Below are 21,578 nucleotides of genomic sequence, written 5' to 3'. Positions count from 1 at the left end.
AGTTTAAGTATTGCAAGTGATGTTTTGAGTGGTGATTCAATGAATGGTGTTTTGAGTTTAGTTTTCACAGATGTCATTTGGAGTATGGCTGAAAAATCAAATGAAGATCAGTTCGGACGTGTTCTTCAATCAGCATTTGATTATTCATCTATTTTCGTTATCCAAATCGCATTGAGTTCTCCAATGTTGAAACAGACATTGGAACGAAATGGAATTGTTTTCGTTCAAAGAATGAGTTTCAACAAATTAAGATGTGATGCATTGGATATTTGTTTGACTTGTACACGTAATTTAGCTTCTACATTGTTTATAAGACAAGGAAAACTCCCACAAGAACTCGAGAACACGAAACCTCCTATTGCAGAAGGTTGTGATTATTTAATTCGTGCTTTCGAATTAAGTTTACATGAAGCAGATGATATTTCAAAGAATTTAGATCACGATGTTTCAAATGAAACAAGATTTGATTTAAGAGGAACAACAGCATTAAAAGCTAAATCTCGTGCAAGGAATTCAGAGTTTTCTGAAACAGTTGATTCTATTGATCGATTATGTCATTCCATGCTTCATTTGTTTAGATGTTTGTGTTTCTATTGGCGTGAGAAAACGGAAGACTTTTCTAAATCTTTGTTTGATTATTTGCGGAATTTAGTTTCACAAGAAATTCCTTTCTGCAAATCACAGCCACATCCAATTTACATGATCCATCATTGTGCAGAAGAAATGATATTATATGCTTTGAAGATGCCAACGAATTCACCTGCAAGAGAATCATGTCAATTCATGGATGAATTGCTTCCACAAATTATGTCGCATGATTTCAGTTTCTTGATGATTTGTGTTGATAAAGATATCAGCGAAATCCAACTTCCTCATCGATATGAAAGCGGAAGAAAGATCAGATTTGATTTATTCGAAGCATGTATTGAAGGTCAATCACTCACATTATCAGATTTAGTTCGATTTGTTGTTGAAGACATGTTACACAATGAAACAAGGCTTTTCGGACGTCCTGTCATTCGTGAAGAAGCATGTCGAATGCTTATCAGTGCGATGAGGAAACGAGAAAGTATCAAGATTTCTATCAAGAAGATTGCCGATGAATTTGTTCTTGCAAACTTTTTAGACAGAGAAAGAACATTGGTTGAATCATCAGGAGATTCATACATCGTTAACACATCTATTGAATTACTTCGAAGTGTTCGAAATTGTTCAGGTTTCTTTGAAGACAAATTCCTTCAGTCTTCTTCGAGACTGCTTGAAGATGTTTGTGCTCGATACACACGTGTTTATGATGACCAAGAAATCTCAATGATGCAGCCTCCGAAAATTCACAACCAATCAATTCTCATTCCTAAACTTTCACTTCAACGAAATGAAAGTGTTTCACAAACAGCAAGACCACAAACAACAATGTCTATGCGACTTCCTTCATCACGTGTAGAAACTAAGACACCTAACTTGATATCTTCACGTCGTCCTCAAACTGTTATTCGCAAATCACTCACATCTAGACCAAAATAATAATACTATATTTTATATTTTTGTATATTATAAATAATAGAATATTTATTAGAAATTGTCAACTTTTTTTTGTAAAATAAGAAATATACAGCTTATATCATGATACTATTTAAAATTGATACAAGTTTTAACAATTGAACTACTATCCACAAGTGATTTCAAATAATTCTGGTTTCGGATCTTATTTTTTCTAGATGCTTTTGAAACCTTTTTGTGTGTTCTCAAACACAAATAGATCTATCAATTTTAAATTACTTTAAGGACAAAATGTTCGAAAATTGAAAATTCTTCCAATAAAAGCAGGATAATTATCGATGAATTGCATTAGGATTTTGTTAATTTTGTTTCTTTTGCTCTCGAATCAACATCTTTGCTCAAAGACATGGATTTCAGAAATGGCAGAAAAATTTTTGATCAAAAGAAAATTTTGAAAATTTTTGAAATTGAATGAAAGATAAAAAAATTTCAAGTGAGTTCATTTTTGTCAAATGATTGGAAGAATCGTTATCCCAGACAGGGAGAAAAAACTTACATATTCTTCAGTGAGTATCGATGGTATCCAGCAGGATACATTCCTTTCTTACACAATTAAACAAGTTTTTACGAATACAACAGGAAAAAATACTGATATCACTTATTTCTTCCCGAACGAGCCTCAATTCTGCACATATGATTCTTTGTTCATTGTTGATGGCAAAGAGATCAAACCACAGCTCCGCGTCAAAGAAGAAGCGAAGAAAGAGTTTGATGAAGCTAAGGAAGCAGGTCATCATGCAATGCTTGGTGAAGATATTGGAAATGGTCTCAGTAGTTTCCAGCTTGGCAACCTTCCAGCAGGAAAAACAGCCGAAATTCACCTCAAAGTCTCATTCTTAGCAGATCTCAACGAAAACGGCTATTTCTACAAATTCCCACTTACTCATAAATACCAGAAAGGATCTGTAACCAATGATTACTCAGATAAGCCAGAAACCTTCCATTTCGCAACAACAATCAAAACACAAAAGGAAATACAAGATGTTAAGGTATCAGTTCAAGGAAACAAGAACTTAAATGATCCACATAACGCTACATTTGTTACAAACGAGGCTCCTACAAAAGATGCGATCATTATTGAGGCTCAAATCAAAGATGAAGACAAGAACGTTGCAGTATCAAGTGATGGATATATTGCTGTTACTACATACCCATTCTTTGAAGGTTCCATTGAATCAAATTCCGAATTTTATTTTGTAGTCGATTGTTCGGGTTCAATGGCTGGTAAACGTATTGAGAATGCTGTTAAATGCATGCGTTTGTTCATCCAGTCTCTTCCTGTTGGCTGCAGATTCGCCATTCTTAAATTTGGTTCTCAATTCCAAACAGTTCTTGAACCATGCGATTACACAGATGAAAATGTTGCTCGTGCCATGAAATTACTCGATACAATCAAAGCTGACATGGGCGGAACAGACATTTTATCACCATTACAACATGTTTCTGAATTGAAAGCAAAAGAAGGATTTGTTAAACAAATTTTCTTCTTAACAGATGGCGAAGTTCACAATCCAGACATGATCTGCGCAACAGCACAAAAGAACAGATCAGGAAACAGAATATTCTCCATTGGTCTTGGTTCAGGTGCCGATCCAGGTCTCATCAAAGGAATGGCGAGAAAGAGTGGCGGAAACTATTCTATAATTGGTGATGATGACAACATGAATGAAAAGGTCATTGAAATGTTGAGTTCCGCTATTTCTCCTGCATTAAAAGATATCACAATACAGAGTGAAAGCACACAAACAGAGATGTGGCCTTCTCCATGTCCTCCTCTTTTCGCAAAGAATCCACAAAGTTTCATTGCCAAATCTAATTTCACTGATAATATTCTTATTAGTGGCAGTTTAATTAATGAACAAATTGATATTGTTATTCCTGTTTCTCGTCTTGATGACAATCATGGATTGAGACAATTATTCAGCCGCTATATCATTGATGATTATGAATCACAATTACTTATCAAAGAAGATGAAGAAATCAAGAAGAAATGCATTGATTTATCTCTTTCTTCAGGAGTTCTCTGCAAATACACATCATATATCGGTGTTGATTACCAATCACACGAAGAAAGACAATTTGCAGCACGTCCAATGATAAGTTGCTTCGGAGGAATGCCTAAAGATGGCGGTGGTGGATTCCGTGGTATGAGAATGATGTGCTGTGCAAGGGCTGCTCCAATGATGGCATTTGATTCATTAAGTTCAAATGTTCCAAGAAGTGCTTGCAAGAAGAAGAAATCCGTTCCTAGAGAAGATTGTGATGATGCTTGTGAAGCTATTACCATGAAACAATCAAATTCACAAGAAGATCAAATCAACAGTCAAAAGGTTGATGGATCTTGGACTGATTTCAGTGGAGTTGATAAAGATCTTGAAGCTAAATACGGACATGTTGTTGCTTCTACTGTTGCTGCTGTTGCATTCATCAGAAAGACATATAAAGACAGATTGTCCGAGTTCTCTCTTGTTATCAAGAAAGCTCTCGCATTCCTCAAGAAACAAGACAAAGATGTTGATTGGAATTCTATCATCAACAAATTTATTTGAAGCATATTTTGTTGAAAATAAAACAAATTTATTTTTTTCGATCACATTTTGAAAAATTGTTTTCAATTTTATGAATGTCTTTTAGGCCAATTTGTAAACAATTTCATTATGGGTGAATTTTAAAGGAAAAGTGCTTTTGTGAAGGTGGTGTATCATCTTTAGGACACACTTAATCATTTACGAATTCTAATTTTCCAATTTAAGATACACTTGTGTTTTTGAGGATAAGTTCATTAGATGAGAAAGCAGCATTGCCATTGATAAATGCTGTTCATTTAAAACTAATTCAAATTCAAATAGCGCTCATTTATTTGGTATTTCTGGATATGTCAACAGTACAATCCTCCAAGTGTCAATTTCAAATGGTGGAGGAAAATCTATAACATATGGAATGATTTATCAAATCCAAGGCTCTTTTTCTCTTTCAAAAACGAATATTTCGAACTGTATTGGTGTATATCATATAGCGTTTAATCATCGGTATGCAGAAACAAAGACAAACGTTTCTTTTTGTAATTTTGAAGATTTATTTTCATCTGTTGGAATTACTAATTTCTATGCTTCCGCAGGAAGAGTTGAAAAATGCAATTATATAAATAATTCTCAAGAAATAGATGCTCAAGGTTTAGTACTTGGATATGATAGCTATCTTGATATTAATCCTTCGATTTTCAAATATAATCGAAATAATAAAAACGGATTTTTATTTTATTTGGTTAATGGGCAAATTATTATCCATCACTCATATATAGATGATTATTCTGCCAGTTCTTTATATGATGGAACAGTAAGTACATCAGAAACAGTGTTGTTTCCATTCCCCAATGACTTAAATTATATTAAAATTAGTCCATGTGATGATTCTATACAAAACAAAGTAAAAACGGTTGTACTCAGAACCGATACTCTTTCATTAATATTAAGCCAAGATATGACTGAGATATATGAATATTGGGGATATAATTTTCTCGAACCACTATTGATTCCAAATAACATTATTAAAATCAGATCAAGGGCATTTGAAAATATAACAGATATAGATATTGAATTTTGGATAGCATTTGGTCTTTCTGTTATTGAAAATTATGCATTCTTAAATTGCTCTAAATTAACCATTGTTGAAATTCCTCATGACCTTACATATTTAGGATTTGCTGCATTCAAAAATTGCATTAGTTTGAAATCTGTTAGTATTCCATCATTAAATTGCGAAGTTATGAATAATGTGTTTGAAAATTGTTTTAGTTTAGTGAGCATAAGTTATATTAACAATATTTCTGATAATTGTTTTATTGGCTGTACTCTTTTAAGTGAAGTTGATATTAGCGATGGTGCAGAGCTGATTGGTTCCAACGCATTTGAAAATTGTTTTTCATTGGAAAACATAAGTATCCCTTCTTCTGTTAGAATCATATCTGATTATGCATTCATTAATTGCCACAAACTCTCAAAGATAATATTTGCTTCACCAAATTCGATTGAAAGTTTTTCATTAAGTGCAATATCTGAATGTGATTCTCTGGTCCATATAAGCGATTTTCAGTCAACAAAGTTCAGATGTGTAGATAACACTCTTTATTATAGAAATCAAACAGGTGTGAATCTTATATATCATGTGAGGAATTCTATAGACCAAATACTAATTGTGGATTGTGATGTTATTTGTAGATATTCATTTAATAATTGCAATAACATAGTAAATGTTAGTATCAAATCACAGAGTGTTTCTCTTATTGAACCATATTCATTCAACAATTGTCTGCGACTTAAATATATTAACTTTCCTTTATCAGTTCAAAGTGTTCAAAAAATTGCTTTCTATGAATGCAGATCCATTCGCTGTCCACTGAATATCGAAAATAAATCTGTTGTTTATCTTAAAATGATTGAAGATTCTGGAATACCAAGAAGTCTCATTGTTTCATGCAGATCTCCTTATGGATCTTACAAAATCCAAAGCATCAAACGATTATATAATCGCTCTTTAAAATTTCTTTATTTTTCTTATCTATATTACCTTTTTACACTAGCTATATTGAGATTATTTTTAAGATGATTTGAATCAATGAATTATATTCAAAATGTGTGAGTGTTCTGATGGCAAATATAATGATAGCTATTGGCCTTCATAAGAATTCAACTGGTTATATTACCGACTTTCTTATTTATTAGATATTTAATGAATAGGAATTACTGTACTTCGTATTGAATCACAAACAAACAAACAAAAAAAAAGCATTACATACATTCAAAAAAATTATTTTTTTCCTGAAGAATTCATAATTTTAGCCATCAATGTTGAAGTTTTTATGTTCATGCGATAAATACGTTCACTTTTTTTGTTTCACTTCAATTGTCAATGTAAACTCATTTTCATTGTTTATGTCTCCTTAACTTTCAGCCACACAAAATTGATAGATTCTCCCTGAAAAAGTTGAATAGGAAGTGTTTTATTTTCCATATGTATTTTGGAATTTTTGATCAAAAATACATTAAAAAGTATCTTTTTTACTCATCTGGAAGAATTTTATAGTAAATTTCACAAAAACTTGACAAAATTTGATAAATAATATCGATTTATTTTATTACAAACAAATTTATGCGAGATAATGATATTCAGTTGAATTCTTTGGGAATGTTCCGTTCACGGCCCCATACATTGCTACTTTAAAAGCACGAATCGTGTCGGCCAAGTTTAATTCGATCTGATCATTGGTGTAATGATCCATTTCTGGCTTGAAATAGGTATAATACTTAATTCCATTTGCTAAAGCAAGTGATTGCATGTTATAATCGTTCATATTTAACTGACAAGTTACAATTACCGATCCAGGCATCATAAACAAGGCTCGGATGAGATTAGATCCTGTGATAGTAAACAAGAACTTGATTTCAGAGTAAACTTTGGCAACTACTTCGAAATTCTTAAATCTATCACCAATAATTTGCCAATTGTATTCAGGATAGAGTTTTTTAACTTCAGTAACAACTAAATCGAAGTTTGAAATTGATCTTTTTCTTTCTTGCCTCTATTTGACAAAGTATACTTTGTTGGAACAATTTTTTCGATTTTGTAGCTCTTTCTGATCAGTTTTCCGAGTCTTTCGAACGTTACACCTGCATAACTTAAGTAAGGGTGTGGAGCAAGTGTATAATCGTTCCTTCCGTAAAGCCATTCACTTCCAATTGCTCTGACAATTCGATGTCTAGGGAAACCAATATGAACTAGTATATCTATCTTGTATTTAGGGATTCCCTGAACGGCTATGTATGCTTTCTCTCGTATATTTTCGGGAATTAACATTAATGGAGCTAAAACGTCTATAAAAAAGTGGCCGTATTGGAAAAATACGTTGCCTACGGCGATAATGTGGTCATATGCACCAACAACATTACCAAAGCCGCCGCAAAATATGCAGCTTGTTTCGTAATGCTTATCAAATTTAAAAATTTGATTTGAATCGGAAGTTAACATAGAATGACAGACGTATACGTTCTTAAGATGATATAAAGTTGAATCAGAATGGCTGGCATATTCTATTACAGAATTTTTGTCGATTTTTCCGTAAGGATTGTGTGAAAACGATGATGGGAGCTTTAAGTTGCTAATTATTAAAGACTCGGTAGATATATTGCATATTTCGTGTATTTTACGCGTTTCGACTAAATGATTAAACGGTACTTTATCTGTATAATTCATATTTGTTAAAATAATTTTGTAATGATCGATGATTCCACCGCAAATAATGGTAAATAGAGTTGGCTCACTAATAAGCAAATAGTATGTCATGCTACAGAAAACCAGCAGTGCGCCAAATTTCATGGAAAAGAAAGGATCTTGTTTTGAAACGTTCAACGGTTTTTCCGGAAAAACTGTAATCCAAAATGAATGTTTCATACTAATTTATATATAATTTTGTTTAGAAAACATATTAGAATTTTGAATAGTAATATTTTCGAGAATCAAAGAAAAAAACAATTTATATAGCTTCATAATAATCTCTTATTATTCCTATTATTGTTCTTTTTCTGATGCAATTCAAAAAATGTTCAAATATAATGTCATCATCTATGATGTTTTTTTTCAATAAAATTATGAATTTCTATTTTGAATACTATTTAAAAATTGTGTTGTTTCAGAATTTTGATCTTCAGAATTATAAAATTTGAAAATATTAAAAAAATGCACATTTTTGAGCGAATAGCTTTTGAATTTCATCAAAACAAATAATCATAAAACTTAGCTAAAATGGGAAAAATTGAAATGCAAAAAAAAGCCTCAATTATGTCTTAAAGAAATAAAACTACAGTAAATTCATGAGCTCCTATGAGATATAGAAATAAAACTACAGGTATGAATAGTTTAAACACATTTTTGCTATAAATCTGTCTTCAATTATCTGTTATAGTATAAGAATCTATTCATTTCAATACTCAACTGAACAAAGAAGTTGTTTTTGTGATCAGTTAATGATACCATGTGACCCAGTGAACAAGGGTCTCCTTAATCTTATTTTGTCGTTAATTAGAAGATTAATATACAAGAAACGCCTTTTAATTTCATAAAAACGCAATCCATAATAAATAAAACCTTCTATCTGAAACTCAGACCCGTCACTTTTTTATAGAAAAAAAAGTTCGGATTTGACAGGAAAAATCTTCCAAAATCAATGATTTTTCTTTTCTTTCGATATATCCTTTCTTATGATGTACAATTTTGTTTCTCTGCAGATCTAAAGTTGTGTCCTGAGGGATATGTTGAACTTCCACCAGAAAATTTTGATATTTGGAAGAATTATTTAGATAAGAAAAATCTAGCGTTTTATATATTCAATGATACAATTAATAAAGTTGGCCAAGAGCTAATTTTCGATTTCTCTATCGAGAATCCAAATAAAACAGCATTTGCGTTTATTGGAACAAATTCCCATCCGAACATATACATAGGAGGCTCAAATTCAGAAGTAACGACAACATCAATTTATTTTTCGAAGATTAATGCAAATTTCAAAGTAAATACGATTAATTCAGAAGCATTTGAGGTATTTTCTACGAATATTTTACCACGTAACGAAGTAACTGTCAATACAAATAAAATTGGCGGCGATCCAACTTCTCTTGGCAATGTTTTATTCGGAAAAATTCAAAATTTTAATTTTTATCTCGTTGAAATGCAGAACAAAAACGTCGAAATAGCAATACCTCAACAGTACTCATCAGTCATAAACGTCCAAAGGTTCGAATCTGATTACGAAGTCACAGTTTATTACGATGGGTTTAATTTCGTGAGTGAAAAACAGAACAGCGCGTTATTTATTAATGCGTATAAATGTGATATTGATATTTTGATCACAACTACAAAAAATTTCAAATTAACACTTTATTGGCTTTCAAATGTCGGAATTTCATTACTAAACAGATTAAAAATCATTACTACACAAAAGGCATTACTAAACATTCCACAACAATACTATTCTCCCAAGACATTTCCAATTTTAGATTTATCTCAAGGCTGTGACCTTTCTATTAACGCACAAACAGTTCCATTTAAGTATAGAAGAGACGATAGTATTCGATTTTACGCAGAACTCGGAGAAAAAGTTCAGAAAATTTCCGAATTACCAATTCTCACCGGAGAATATACAGAAATATACGGAGTTGGCGAACAACAGACAGTTACACTTGAAGATTTCGTGTTTTCCAATGGCGGAGAACTCAGATTAGATCCTATTTCAATGAATACAATATTATCAAATTTACACATTGATTCTGGAAGCAACGCAATTATAAAAGGATCATCCACAGTCACTTTTGACGATTTAGAACTTGATGGATCCAAATTAACAGTAAATAACATATCTTTCAACGGAAAGAACCCGATTACAATGAAGTATTCGAGTACAAACAGTTCATTGTTGTCTGTTTTAGGTTCTTTATACGAAGAAGGTCAGAAAAAATTAAATATTGAAATTGATCAGACATTTAAGCCCGAAAAAGAAGAGATTCCGTTGATCTGTGGTTCGTCAATCAATTGCGATGACTGGACACTCAATATAAACAGCCAGGAGAACTCTGCTCAAATTGGAAATTTATCTTTCACGAAAAGTTGCTTTGAAAACCAAGAAGAAGCAACAAAATGTCTTTCTGTGAAGTCTCAGCCTTCATCTACCCAAGTTTTGAACAAGATTTGCTTATCAAATTCCGTAACCAACGGAAATTGTCCGGAAAATTTTGTCCTCGTTGATCCGAAAGATTTTAACTCTGTTTTGAACAAGAAAACACCAAAATTTGACATTTTCATTGACGGTTTTTCGGATTTAGAGTTGGATTTCTCAGGAATTGAAAATTCTATCGTCTCAATCACTTCACCTCAACTTTGTAACCTTAAATTATCGTCAAATTCATTAGTCCGCAATTCCATGAAGATTTTAACACTTCAGAACATAAATTTGGATACAAATGATGATACAAATTATATTGGTAATTTGATTCTATTGAATGGAAGCGGTTTGACAGACAGACTCCTTCAAAAATTGTATATTGATGAATTAACGGCCAAACAATCGAATTTACCAAATGGATTTCCGAAAGCAGCAATAAATGTCGATTTTGAACTTGACGGTTTTGACAAACCGTTGGATGTAACCATAAACAATGAAAAAATCATTATGAATTCAGAAGATGGAAAAATTTATGAAATTGTCACTTTTCCAAAATTTTCTGTCAATTTTATTTTGACAAAACCACAAAAAATGACATTTCACAGTGAGAACAACTCAGATATATCTATTAGTATATCAGGCGAAGTTGATTTGGATATGAATTTAGAGAATTACAAAGGAAATCTAAATCAATTAAATATAAACACGAAAAACATAAATTTACAAACAAATGATCAAAATTTGACATTTGTAAACATTAATTCACAAAACGTAACAATAACAGGAACAAGTACTCTTGGAAATATAAATTTGAAGTACCAAGGATTGTTTAATTGCCAATCAAAACTAAAAATTCAAAAATTGACAGTAAATCCGAAATGTCAAATTAATTCAAATTCAATTTCGGTTGTGTCACTTTTTGTTTTAGAGAATTGTAAGATTGATATAGAATTTAATGTCATTACTTCTTGTATTAGCCCGTCAAGCGAAGTTAACTTTGATGTAATGTCGAAACATATTTTTGTTGATTATTGTTTACAAAGTTTGCCAAGAATTTTCTTCAAAAAAGTGACACAAAAAGTGATAGTTAATATGCATTATATTAAAAATGGAGAAGATTTATATGAACAGTTCAAAGATATATATTCAACAAAGCCTATTCCGTTTCTTTTTTCGAGTCAAAATTATTACAAATCATTTGATTTGAATTTTGTGTCAGAAATTCCTGATTTTAATCAAACAACTTGTATTTTGTATAAAACATCAAAGAAGATTCAGTCTGAATACGCAATTTGTATATATTACCAATCAAATAAACCAAGACCATCTCCAATAGAAACTCCTAATTTCACTCCTGAAGAAACTCCAGTGATGACTCCAAAAAGAACTGATTTTCCTGATCAAACACCAACACCTCAGAAACAGAAATTCTACAATACAATACTCGGAATTGCAATAATTGTTGGTGCAGCAGTCATTGTTGTTTGTTTGATCTCTTCAATTGTTATTGTTATTTTGATGCATAAAAGAAAATCACAGCTCAAGAATCTTCTTAAATCAGAGTTCTTGATTGCACGCGAAGAAAATGATTCTTTTGTATAATAAATTTTTAATTATTCTGTATTAATTTTATATATTTTAGATATTGTGCTCACTTTTTATTTTCGAAATAAAAATAGATCAGATTTATCTATGGTGTCGCCCCCTGTTTATAAATACAAATTGTCAAAGTCAAATTAATTTTATGTGTAGGATATTTTCATAGAGATGAAGATCAAAATGGTGTGTGACGCTTTTATTAGGAATTAGTTCTCCTTCTGAATTCTTCACATGTGAAAACCAAAAAGTCACTGTCACAGAGCAAAAAAATCTTTGCATACATTTGTTAATTTAGCAATCTTCAAGAAAGAGCAATTAAATTGTAGATTTTACTTTAAAAAACCGTCTTTTTCACAAGGTTCTGGTACAGTATATCTATCTAGTACTAGTAAAAATGAAATTATTATTGATGAATTCTGTTCATTTGAAAATTAAATTACTGATTCAAAAAAACCGGACAATTTACATTTTTTGGGGCAAAATCAACAGTACAATCCTCCAAGGATGAAACTCAATATATCACCTTCCAATGCATTCAAGAAAGCTATATTCTGAGTTTGGAGTCCTTTGGCCTGCATAAGTTGACATCAGTTTTCATCAATTTTTTTACAAATAAAATTAACGTACATAATGCGCAATAGTGGAACCCTTCTTGAAACAGCCAATGAATATGATGATTTTGAAGATGATTCAACAAATCGACGAATAGGGACATCTAAAGCTTATAATCCTTTTAAAGTTCCTGAAACAACGGATTATTTTCGAATTCGTGATGAAGAAAAAGAAGAGAGAGAGCTTAAAAGGGCGAAAATTTCAATGACTCCTTTATCGCAACGTGTATTAGAATCAAAAAGAGCAAACTTACGGCGGCAATGTCAACCAAAAGTTACTAATCCAGATGCAGAAGAAAAAGCATTAGCCAAGATTATTTTAAATCCTCAGCGTGGAAGAACAAAAGAAGGTTTACGCGATTTTATATCTCAAAAAAGGGAAATTTTCCTTGCTCAGCTTGCAATTGATACAAAAAGAGAAGAACTACAGAGACTAGAGCGTCTCGAAATAGAAGAGAAAAAGCAACTTAAAGAAAAGGAAGCAGAAATCAACCTTTTTAGAACTCAATTTAACAATTTCTTAGAAAACGATGGAAAGCAAACAATGATGGCTAGACAAGAAGCTGAAAATAAAGCCAAAGAAAGAATTGAGCTATCTTTACAAATAAAAACAATATCTGCCCAAATTTCTGGATTACGAAATGAAATTGCTCATCAAGACGAAAGATTGCAAGAATGCCAAGAATACAAACAATTTTTAAATATGCTTACTCCAGAAGAATGGAAGAAAACTCATTCTCAGGATGAAATGTATTTTCAAAAGCCAGAACAACTACTTACAATCATCCAATCTCTTGAAGAACAAAATATGTTTCTAATACATCATTGTCAAGACGCAGAAGAAGCAGTTGAAAGATATCGTGCAAAATTTGCAAAATTACTAGATCAAAGAGATGGTCATATTACTGAAATGACGGATAAATTTAATGAAGCATCAGAAAATCTTCGCAAACACCAAGAAAAGAACGAATCATATTTTAATAACAAAGAATTCAAAACTGGCGCTGAGCTTTCAGAAAAAGAGGCACAAGTATTGCATGACAAAATAGCCGCCTTCTATCAAGTGCTTGGTTATGATTCTGGAAGTAGCACAGATACATCTGCAATGCTTGTTCGTATTGAAGAAACATTACAGCAGCTTATAAAAGATTTGAAGCATATTCAACCAGAAATCGTGCGTAAGAAAGCTCAAGAGAAGGATAGTCAACGAAGAGAAAAACTGCGTCTAGAAAGACAGGCCGAAACAAAGAGAAAAGAAAACGAAAAGAGAATGAAAACACTCAGAGAAGCAAAGCAGCCAATTAAATACAAAACTGGAAGACCACTTGTTCCTCGCCATATCCCGAAGAGAGGAATTTCAAAGCAAGAAGCAGAAGAGAAGGCAAAGATGATGGAACTTGAAGAACAAAAAGATCGCGAATTATTGTTTGGAGATATTTGGGACTAAAAAATATGTTTGTAAAAAATTATGATAATTATTGATCCAAGAATACGAATTTTTAAAACATCAACTCTTATATTAATATTGAAGTTGAGTAAAATAAAAATTTTTAGTCGTGCAATTAAGGATTCTCTTCATTGGATTTTGGAGTAGAAGATTGATTCTTAATAAAGAAAATAACTATAATTAAAACGATAATTGCAATAAAAAGTATTACTGCAACTACTGTAAGTGCAGTTTCAGGAGAAGTAATTCCACGATGGAATCTGAAATAGTATTCATCTGGAATCTTTGAATCGCACTGATCATAAGATCTTGCATCGGAATCAGAAATCAACTGAATATCAGAGCCATAGCATTCATAGTCAGGTTTAATATCGATATTTTCAGTGTTTGATTCCTCCTTACCTAGATAAGATTTTGGATATTTTACAATGGCAGCAGAAACTCTAAGTTGCAGTCTCTCTTTACCTTGTATTTTCTCTTGTTTCTTATTAACTAATAATGAATTTATATATATAACACCTTCAGGAACTTCGAACGTTTCTGGAAGTGTTCCATATGATCCGATTACAATATTTGTTTCTTTATCAATGATAACATGATCTTTAGCTTCAAAATAAGGATTCGATGAATCAATTTCTACATCAACAAGAGAAAGTGTACTAAAAGCCCACTCATGAATTTCATTCACTGATGCTGAAATAATTACTTTTTCCAACTTATAGCAACCCAAAAATAGACGTCCAAGGCTTTTTGTTCCTTTTCCGAGTTCTATTTTCTTCAAATTCCGGCAATCTTGAAAAGCATTATATTCAATTATACTTACACTATCAGGTATTTTGATATCTTTAAGATTTGTATTTTCAAAGGCGGAATGTTCAATGATTTTTAAGTTTTCGGAAAATGTGATACTCGATAGAGCATGACAACCTTTAAATAATTCACTTTTAATAACCTGTATATTAGATATATCAATTGATTTAAGACTAGTGCAGAATTGAAAGGCACCTATTCCAATATCAGCCACTGATGAAGGGATATTAATATTTTTAAGACTCATGCAGCCATAAAATGCACCTGGCTCGATCTTTTTAAGGCCTTCAGGCAACTCTATTGAGTTTAGATTAAGGCAGTCTCCAAATAAATCTGAAGGTAAGCTATTAGATCCAATATTTTTTAATTCAACTTTCTTGATATTAATTGATTCAGTAAATGCATCTGATTGAAGTATTGCATTTGCACTATCAACAATTACCTCAGTTAATTTTTCATTCAGCATAAATGCATATCGGTCGATAACATTAACGTCAGATATTGTGATTGTTTTTGAATCATACTTTGGGAGAACAGAAACTAAATGTTTGATTGTATTATCTCCTATTGTTTCTATTAAATACAATAAATTGTTATCCACTTTCATATCTGATGTTGCAGCGATAACTTCAATTTCAAAATTTGACGAATTTACAAAAGCTTTTGTATTGAAGTTGTTTTATGCAATTTCGACCTTTTTAAGCTTTGTACAATTTAAAAATGCGCGTCCACTTATTGAATTTCCTATAGTCACAGATTCAATTTGTGTGCTTTCAAATGCTAGCTCTCCGATAGTTATATCCGTGAAGTCAAATGAACCAGATAATTATGTACCTGCAAAAGCAGAATCGGCAATATTAGTGAGATTTGAGCTAAATTTAAACTCTGATAAGTTTGAGCAATTCCTAAAACAACTTGAGTATACATATAATGTATTTTCTAATAGTGTAACAGATTTTAGATTTTTGCATCCTTTAAAAGATCTATAATATAATGAAGTGTTGATTGTTAGCTCTGTTATTCCAGAACATCCCATAAATACGCTTTCACCATTTAAATTCCATGTTGACAGAACAAATGATATTGATATTTTATTGCAAAACGCTAAACATCTCGAATCAAAAATTATTATTTCAGATTCGCTAAATCTAATTTCAACATTTGAACAATACATAAAGGATTCAGAATTGAGCCTTGTTAGTGTTCCAAATGAAACTTTTTCTAATTTAACGCAATATTTGAATGCTTTTGTGCTAACTATGGTAGCTTCATTAGCAGTAACGCTATTAAGGTTGACACATAAAATGGCAAATTCTTCAGGAATAGTTGTAATTTTGTCAGAGAGAACAATCTTTGTTAGCTTACCGCACTTTGAACAAGCTCCTTTTGAAATAGATGTGAGATGAGATGGAAATTCGATTTTTGTTAATCGTGTATCTGAAAAGGCATACACACCAATTGATAATTGTTCATTTTCAGTTCCAGTAGCAAAAATAATTGAAGATAAAGATGATGAGGAAAAGGCATATTCTCCAATTGAAATACATGAAACTGGTATTGATATTGATTCAATGCCAGTGTGTTGAAAAGCCATGTTTTTTATAGAGGATACTTTTGATATGTCAATCCTTTTCAAATTAATACAGTTCATAAAAGCGTGATTTCCAATACTTGTTAAATCACCAAAAGTGACACTTTCCAGAGAGGAACATTCCATAGCAAATTCATCAGGAATTGAAGTTAATTTTGTGGCCGTTATCGATTTAAGATCTTTGCATCTATAAAAAGCTCCATATCCGCCATTTTTAACATTTTTTATATCAATATTTGTAATGGAGCTACCTGAAAAACAATAATATTCTAATTCTTCAATTGAATCAGGAATTGTAATTGATTTAAGGTTATCAGCATTAATAGTTGAGGTTATGGTTGTTGAAAAATATTGCTTCAATTCCAAAGACTCTACCTCCTGAAAAAGTGGTTTAATCTTTTGAAAGTCTTCTTTAGTTCCATTAAAATCGCAAATTATCTTTTTAACATCTTTTGTTTTGATTAAATTCAAACTTAAAATTGTTGGATAATCAACATCTTCCTTACTGCTAATAATAAGTGCATCCTTTTCAACTGAAGGAGCCATATTAGTTATTACAGCCTTTCCGAGCAAAGAGTTTATGGCTATAATACTTTTCAGCATTTATATAAAATGTTTTTATATTGAAAGAAAATCATTTATTTTTTATTAAATAATATTAAAATAAATAATCAGAGCATATTTCATTTTTTCGGTTTATATAATTGAATAAAAAGTAGTTGCATAAATAATCGAATTCAATAGTCAACATTTGAATGGCTTACGTTATTTGAATACTTTACTATTGCAACGGTTTTTTACTAAATATCATTAAAATTCTAAATAATTCTGCCTAACGAATATTTTTTTAAAAAAATATGATTTTTTGATTATCTCACAAATTAAAAATATTTTAACTTAGGCTAAGAGACATATCAAATTGTTGTAAACAGAAATTCATCAAAAGTGACACCTCAGAAAAGCTAAAATATTGAATTTTTGGAACTTTTGATAGAGCACGTTTTTAAATATTAATTAAAGTAAATGTATATTTTGTAAAGATTCTTTTTAATAAAAAATAAAATTTTGAAGAAGAGCACAAAATCTTCTGAAAAATAATATCACATAAACTCATATTATTTTCTAATATATAACTATTTTATATAAAAATCAAATTCAATGATCTTAAAAGCGAAGGATAAACCTCAAAATTTACGAATATAATGAGTGGGAATATAATGCTTATCTATCATAAAACCATATGAAATATCAATTTTTGCTTTACGCCTAATTTTGACGACAATTAGCAAAAAATGTTAAATGTTAACACTCAGTCCATTTGAATATGAAAAATAAAATTGACTTTGATTAAATGTTTTTTATTTATCATGCAATTCTTCTTGCGACCAAAGATTTGAATAAAAGTTCAAAAAATAAGATAGCTTAAAAATAATATACGGTAGTGTTTACTAATAGATGAATAGTATATAAATTCTATTAAAATGGATTTGATCCAAAAAAATATAAAACCAAAAATAATTGTTATAATTTAAATGAAGAAGTAATTTAAAACGATTTTATTTATGATCAAATTTTATATATTTTTTGGATCAAATCCATTTTAATAGAATTTATATACTATTCATCTATTAGTAAACACTACCGTATATTATTTTTTAAGCTATCTTATTTTTTGAACTTTTATTCAAATCTTTGGTCGCAAGAAGAATTGCATGATAAATAAAAACATTTAATCAAAGTCAATTTTATTTTTCATATTCAAATGGACTGAGTGTTAACATTTAACATTTTTTGCTAATTGTCGTCAAAAATTAGGCGTAAAGCAAAAATTGATATTTCATATGGTTTTATGATAGATAAGCATTATATTCCCACTCATTATATTCGTAAATTTTGAGGTTTATCCTTCGCTTTTAAGATCATTGAATTTGATTTTTATATAAAATAGTTATATATTAGAAAATAATATGAGTTTATGTGATATTATTTTTCAGAAGATTTCATTCTATATGCCTATGAAAAGTACTCTCAAAACTAACTTTTTCCTAATTATAATTAAATCTAGAATATTGTATTATGCTTAGTATTATTTCATTTTTCTCATTCAATTTAGAATTTACAAATGTCAAAAAATTGAGAGCTGTCACTTTTGATGAATTTCTGTTTATTACAAAATAATATCCACGTACAAATAAAATAAAGAAATATTAAGTTCCGATTTATCCTATTGCTCATTTCAAAAAAAAATATCGAAACATTCGCATTCAGATCCAATATTTCATTTATTGGGTATTTTAGCAATTTTTCATTTAGATTTTATATTCTTGAGTCTGAAAAATGTTAAATTTAATTTAATTTAAAATTTTTAAAAATATCCCGAAATTTGTTTACTAGTGAATATTCATAAATTTCATAATTTTAATTATTAAAATAATTTCATTTGATTATTCAATTATGTGTTTCAAATCACAAAATAAATATTAGTTTAAGCTAAGAGCAAGAAATTTAATTGATATAGAGGCCAGATTATTCTTATTACAAACAGATTTGCATAATAATTCGCTTATTCCTACTAAATATGCGATTCGGACGACTTTTACTGAGCCAAATAAGGTTGATGGATATGAAGGAATGACTCTGACATTTTGTAAAATCGAACAATTTTGGAAAAGCCCTCTGTTTGCAAAATTTGATTCTCCAAAATATGCCAATATGTATAATTTTGGTAAATCAAAGAATGCTTTGTCTTCAATTGCTGTAACATTAGTTGGGATGTAAAGGGATCTAATTTTATGAAGATTTTCAAAACTTCCAGCAACAATCTTGAGAGGTTATCGATTTTGTAATTTAATCGTCGTCGTTATCGATTTTGTAATTTAATCGTTATCATCTTTTTCTAAACGTGCATTTTTACATTAAAAGCAATGCAACTCCAAAATTAATTGGTATTTAGACTTTAATTAGGTGCACACAAACGAAATGCAGTCCAAATATTTTGGTGATATATGAATTACATAAATTTAGGGAAATTGAAATTATATCTTTTTAAATTTTTAGGAAAACAGATTTATAGAATTGTTTAAGTCATCAAAATAATGCAGACTTAGGTCAAATTTTCCAAATTTAATCATTTGCAAGACTTTCAAGCGACTTCAAAATGTCGAAATATAAGTCCAAAAATAAAATTACGATTACAGTCTATCCTCAATTATTATCACGCTAATTATTGAGTGACCCATGCGTTCGTATGTATGTAATACCTTTTAAAAAGGAGATGAGAGAGATAAACTACATTTACAATTTAAATCTGATGTATTTACTTGTTACATTTACAAATGTAAATGTTTCTCGTAATGTTTACATTTTGTAAGTATAACGAATAAAAATGACGCACTTTTTTTACAAAGTCAAATTATGCGATACAACTTTACTTGTTACATTTACAAATGTAAATGTTTCTCGTAATGTTTACATTTTGTAAGTATAACGAATAAAAATGACGCACTTTTTTTACAAAGTCAAATTATTGTTCGATTTTTGCAGCTTGTAAACGATTAATTGTATAAAGCAATTGATATTAGCACGACATAACTGAATAATTCTAATATTGAAATCAAAAGCCCTTAAAATATCATGATATTTTAATTTCATAACAAATCTAGGAGACTATTTGATGAAAACATATCCGATGTGGTTTTGTTGTATTATATAACTTGTTATTGACTTCTTAGCTTTCCAAATTTTTTTCGATAATGAGAAAACGAATGAAAAATCAACATTTGGTCCATTTAAAATTTGATTTGTTTACATTTTTTTTACTTTTTGAATTTCAATTTATATTTTCCTCAAGAAATACTTTAGATTTTAAGAAACTAAATCATATAATCTACTAAGAAAATATATTAAATCCTATAATACTCAAAGTTTTGTGATAAATCCGATCTTTTTTATTTTACTTTTATTATGTTTTTGCAAACTTAAGGTCCTCACTAGGTAAAACATAATACTCTTTGAAGTTAAGTATTTTCACAAAGAGAGGACCAACAATATCAAAAGATTGAATAAAGATTTGTATTATTTTATTTATTTTTAAGAACATGTTTAAGAACCCTCATTATCTCCACGAATATTGCATATTTTTCTATTCTAAGACCACCAAAATTACGTTTTAATATAGAAAATAACATATTTATGTGATGCTAAAGTCGAAGTCCTTAAAAAATTAGTGTTAAACATCCATTTATTACAAAATTGAAGAAATATGTGTAAAATATAACACATAATTTAGTTATTTGACTCAATTATTAGTTATGCAATATCAGTTGTGTTTATATCTGCGTTATATCACGAGATGCATTGAATTGTCATAATTAGATCACCGTAAATCTTATCAATTTTTGATACACTTCCGGTGAAAAATTTAGCCTTGACAATAGGATGAAATATATTGTAAAAAAATAAATTTTAGATTTTGAAGTTTATCATTTCGAATAATGAAATATAAACAATACAAATTTTCTGTCGTTTCGAGATTCATAAATGATCGGAATCTTCCAGCTCCGACTGAAATAGAACTTTCGGAAGCTAATTTTCAAGACGAATCTTCTTTATTAAGATTTATTTTGGATATCCCTAAGGATTTAAGCTTTTCCATTGACTCATATTCAATGAATCTTTTGATACATTTCATTATCGAGCAATCTACACAAAATGAAACAATATTAAAATTCACAATTCAAAATATCACTTCTTCGAATATCTTTCAAATAGATTTGATACTACTGGAAAATTTATTCGAATATTTATCGCATTATATTAACCAGATTTTTTTCATTTTTTCATTAAAATTAATTCATTTTAAAGCTTTAGATAACATACAATACCTTTATTTATCAACATTTTCCGATCAATATGATGAGATATTACGTTTCATAAGCAGCAGTGACAATTCTCTCTATATCATCGATACATTTATTGCTTTGATTAAAAACAATATTCTTGACGTTGAATTCTTCCAAAACGCAGTTTTACTCAAGAAAGAAATTTTTTCTAGTATTATTGAGTACGAAAATCAATATTCAACTTATGCAATTGCAAATTTCTTTACAAAATTATTAAAATATTACCCAGGATATGCAACTGCTCTTCCATGTTCGGATATACTAATATCAAATTATTTCAACTTTTTTAATGACGTGAATTCAATTATAAATAACGAAGATTTTGTTTATCTTCTCAAATTTATAGTTT

The 21,578-nt window shown here is 29.9% G+C and overlaps 7 protein-coding genes across 7 annotated transcripts, besides 3 other annotated features; 4 read left to right on the top strand and 3 right to left on the bottom strand.

Moving 5' to 3' along the window:
• Positions 1-84: 84 nt before the first annotated feature.
• On the top strand, positions 85-1,524 carry TVAGG3_0730000 (uncharacterized protein; the record flags this gene model as incomplete). The annotated part of the gene is made up of 1 exon (XM_001311192.1): positions 85-1,524. One exon carries the CDS (start codon positions 85-87, stop codon positions 1,522-1,524), a length of 1,440 nt encoding a protein of 479 aa, XP_001311193.1.
• Positions 1,525-1,987: 463 nt separating this feature from the next.
• On the top strand, positions 1,988-6,181 carry TVAGG3_0729990 (von Willebrand factor A domain-containing protein 5A family; the record flags this gene model as incomplete). The annotated part of the gene is made up of 1 exon (XM_001311191.2): positions 2,013-4,109. The coding sequence occupies one exon, from the start codon at positions 2,013-2,015 to the stop codon at positions 4,107-4,109; it is 2,097 nt and encodes a 698-aa protein (XP_001311192.1).
• Positions 6,182-7,098: 917 nt separating this feature from the next.
• Positions 7,099-7,809, bottom strand: TVAGG3_0729980 (glycosyltransferase family; the record flags this gene model as incomplete). The annotated part of the gene is made up of 1 exon (XM_001311190.1): positions 7,099-7,809. The coding sequence occupies one exon, from the start codon at positions 7,807-7,809 to the stop codon at positions 7,099-7,101; it is 711 nt and encodes a 236-aa protein (XP_001311191.1).
• Positions 7,810-8,760: 951 nt separating this feature from the next.
• On the top strand, positions 8,761-11,872 carry TVAGG3_0729970 (uncharacterized protein; the record flags this gene model as incomplete). Its single annotated transcript, XM_001311189.1, has 1 exon — positions 8,780-11,872. One exon carries the CDS (start codon positions 8,780-8,782, stop codon positions 11,870-11,872), a length of 3,093 nt encoding a protein of 1,030 aa, XP_001311190.1.
• Positions 11,873-12,255: 383 nt separating this feature from the next.
• On the top strand, positions 12,256-13,950 carry TVAGG3_0729960 (inner dynein arm assembly; the record flags this gene model as incomplete). The annotated part of the gene is made up of 1 exon (XM_001311188.1): positions 12,500-13,927. The coding sequence occupies one exon, from the start codon at positions 12,500-12,502 to the stop codon at positions 13,925-13,927; it is 1,428 nt and encodes a 475-aa protein (XP_001311189.1).
• Positions 13,951-14,042: 92 nt separating this feature from the next.
• On the bottom strand, positions 14,043-15,344 carry TVAGG3_0729950 (leucine-rich repeats (6 copies)-containing protein; the record flags this gene model as incomplete). Its single annotated transcript, XM_001311187.1, has 1 exon — positions 14,043-15,344. The coding sequence occupies one exon, from the start codon at positions 15,342-15,344 to the stop codon at positions 14,043-14,045; it is 1,302 nt and encodes a 433-aa protein (XP_001311188.1).
• A 219-nt stretch (positions 15,345-15,563) lies between these two features.
• TVAGG3_0729940 (surface antigen family) lies at positions 15,564-16,931 on the bottom strand (the record flags this gene model as incomplete). Its single annotated transcript, XM_001311186.1, has 1 exon — positions 15,564-16,931. The coding sequence occupies one exon, from the start codon at positions 16,929-16,931 to the stop codon at positions 15,564-15,566; it is 1,368 nt and encodes a 455-aa protein (XP_001311187.1).
• A 317-nt stretch (positions 16,932-17,248) lies between these two features.
• Positions 17,249-17,286: a mobile genetic element.
• Positions 17,287-18,461: 1,175 nt separating this feature from the next.
• Positions 18,462-18,498: a mobile genetic element.
• Positions 18,499-19,158: 660 nt separating this feature from the next.
• Positions 19,159-19,365: a mobile genetic element.
• Positions 19,366-21,578: the final 2,213 nt, after the last annotated feature.

The sequence above is a fragment of the Trichomonas vaginalis genome, chromosome III (genome assembly GCF_026262505.1).
Source record: "Trichomonas vaginalis G3 chromosome III, whole genome shotgun sequence".
NCBI classification, from domain to species: domain Eukaryota; phylum Parabasalia; order Trichomonadida; family Trichomonadidae; genus Trichomonas; species Trichomonas vaginalis.
The sequence above is the reverse complement of the archived record's forward strand: the minus strand, read 5'-3'. Positions and strand labels throughout refer to the sequence as shown.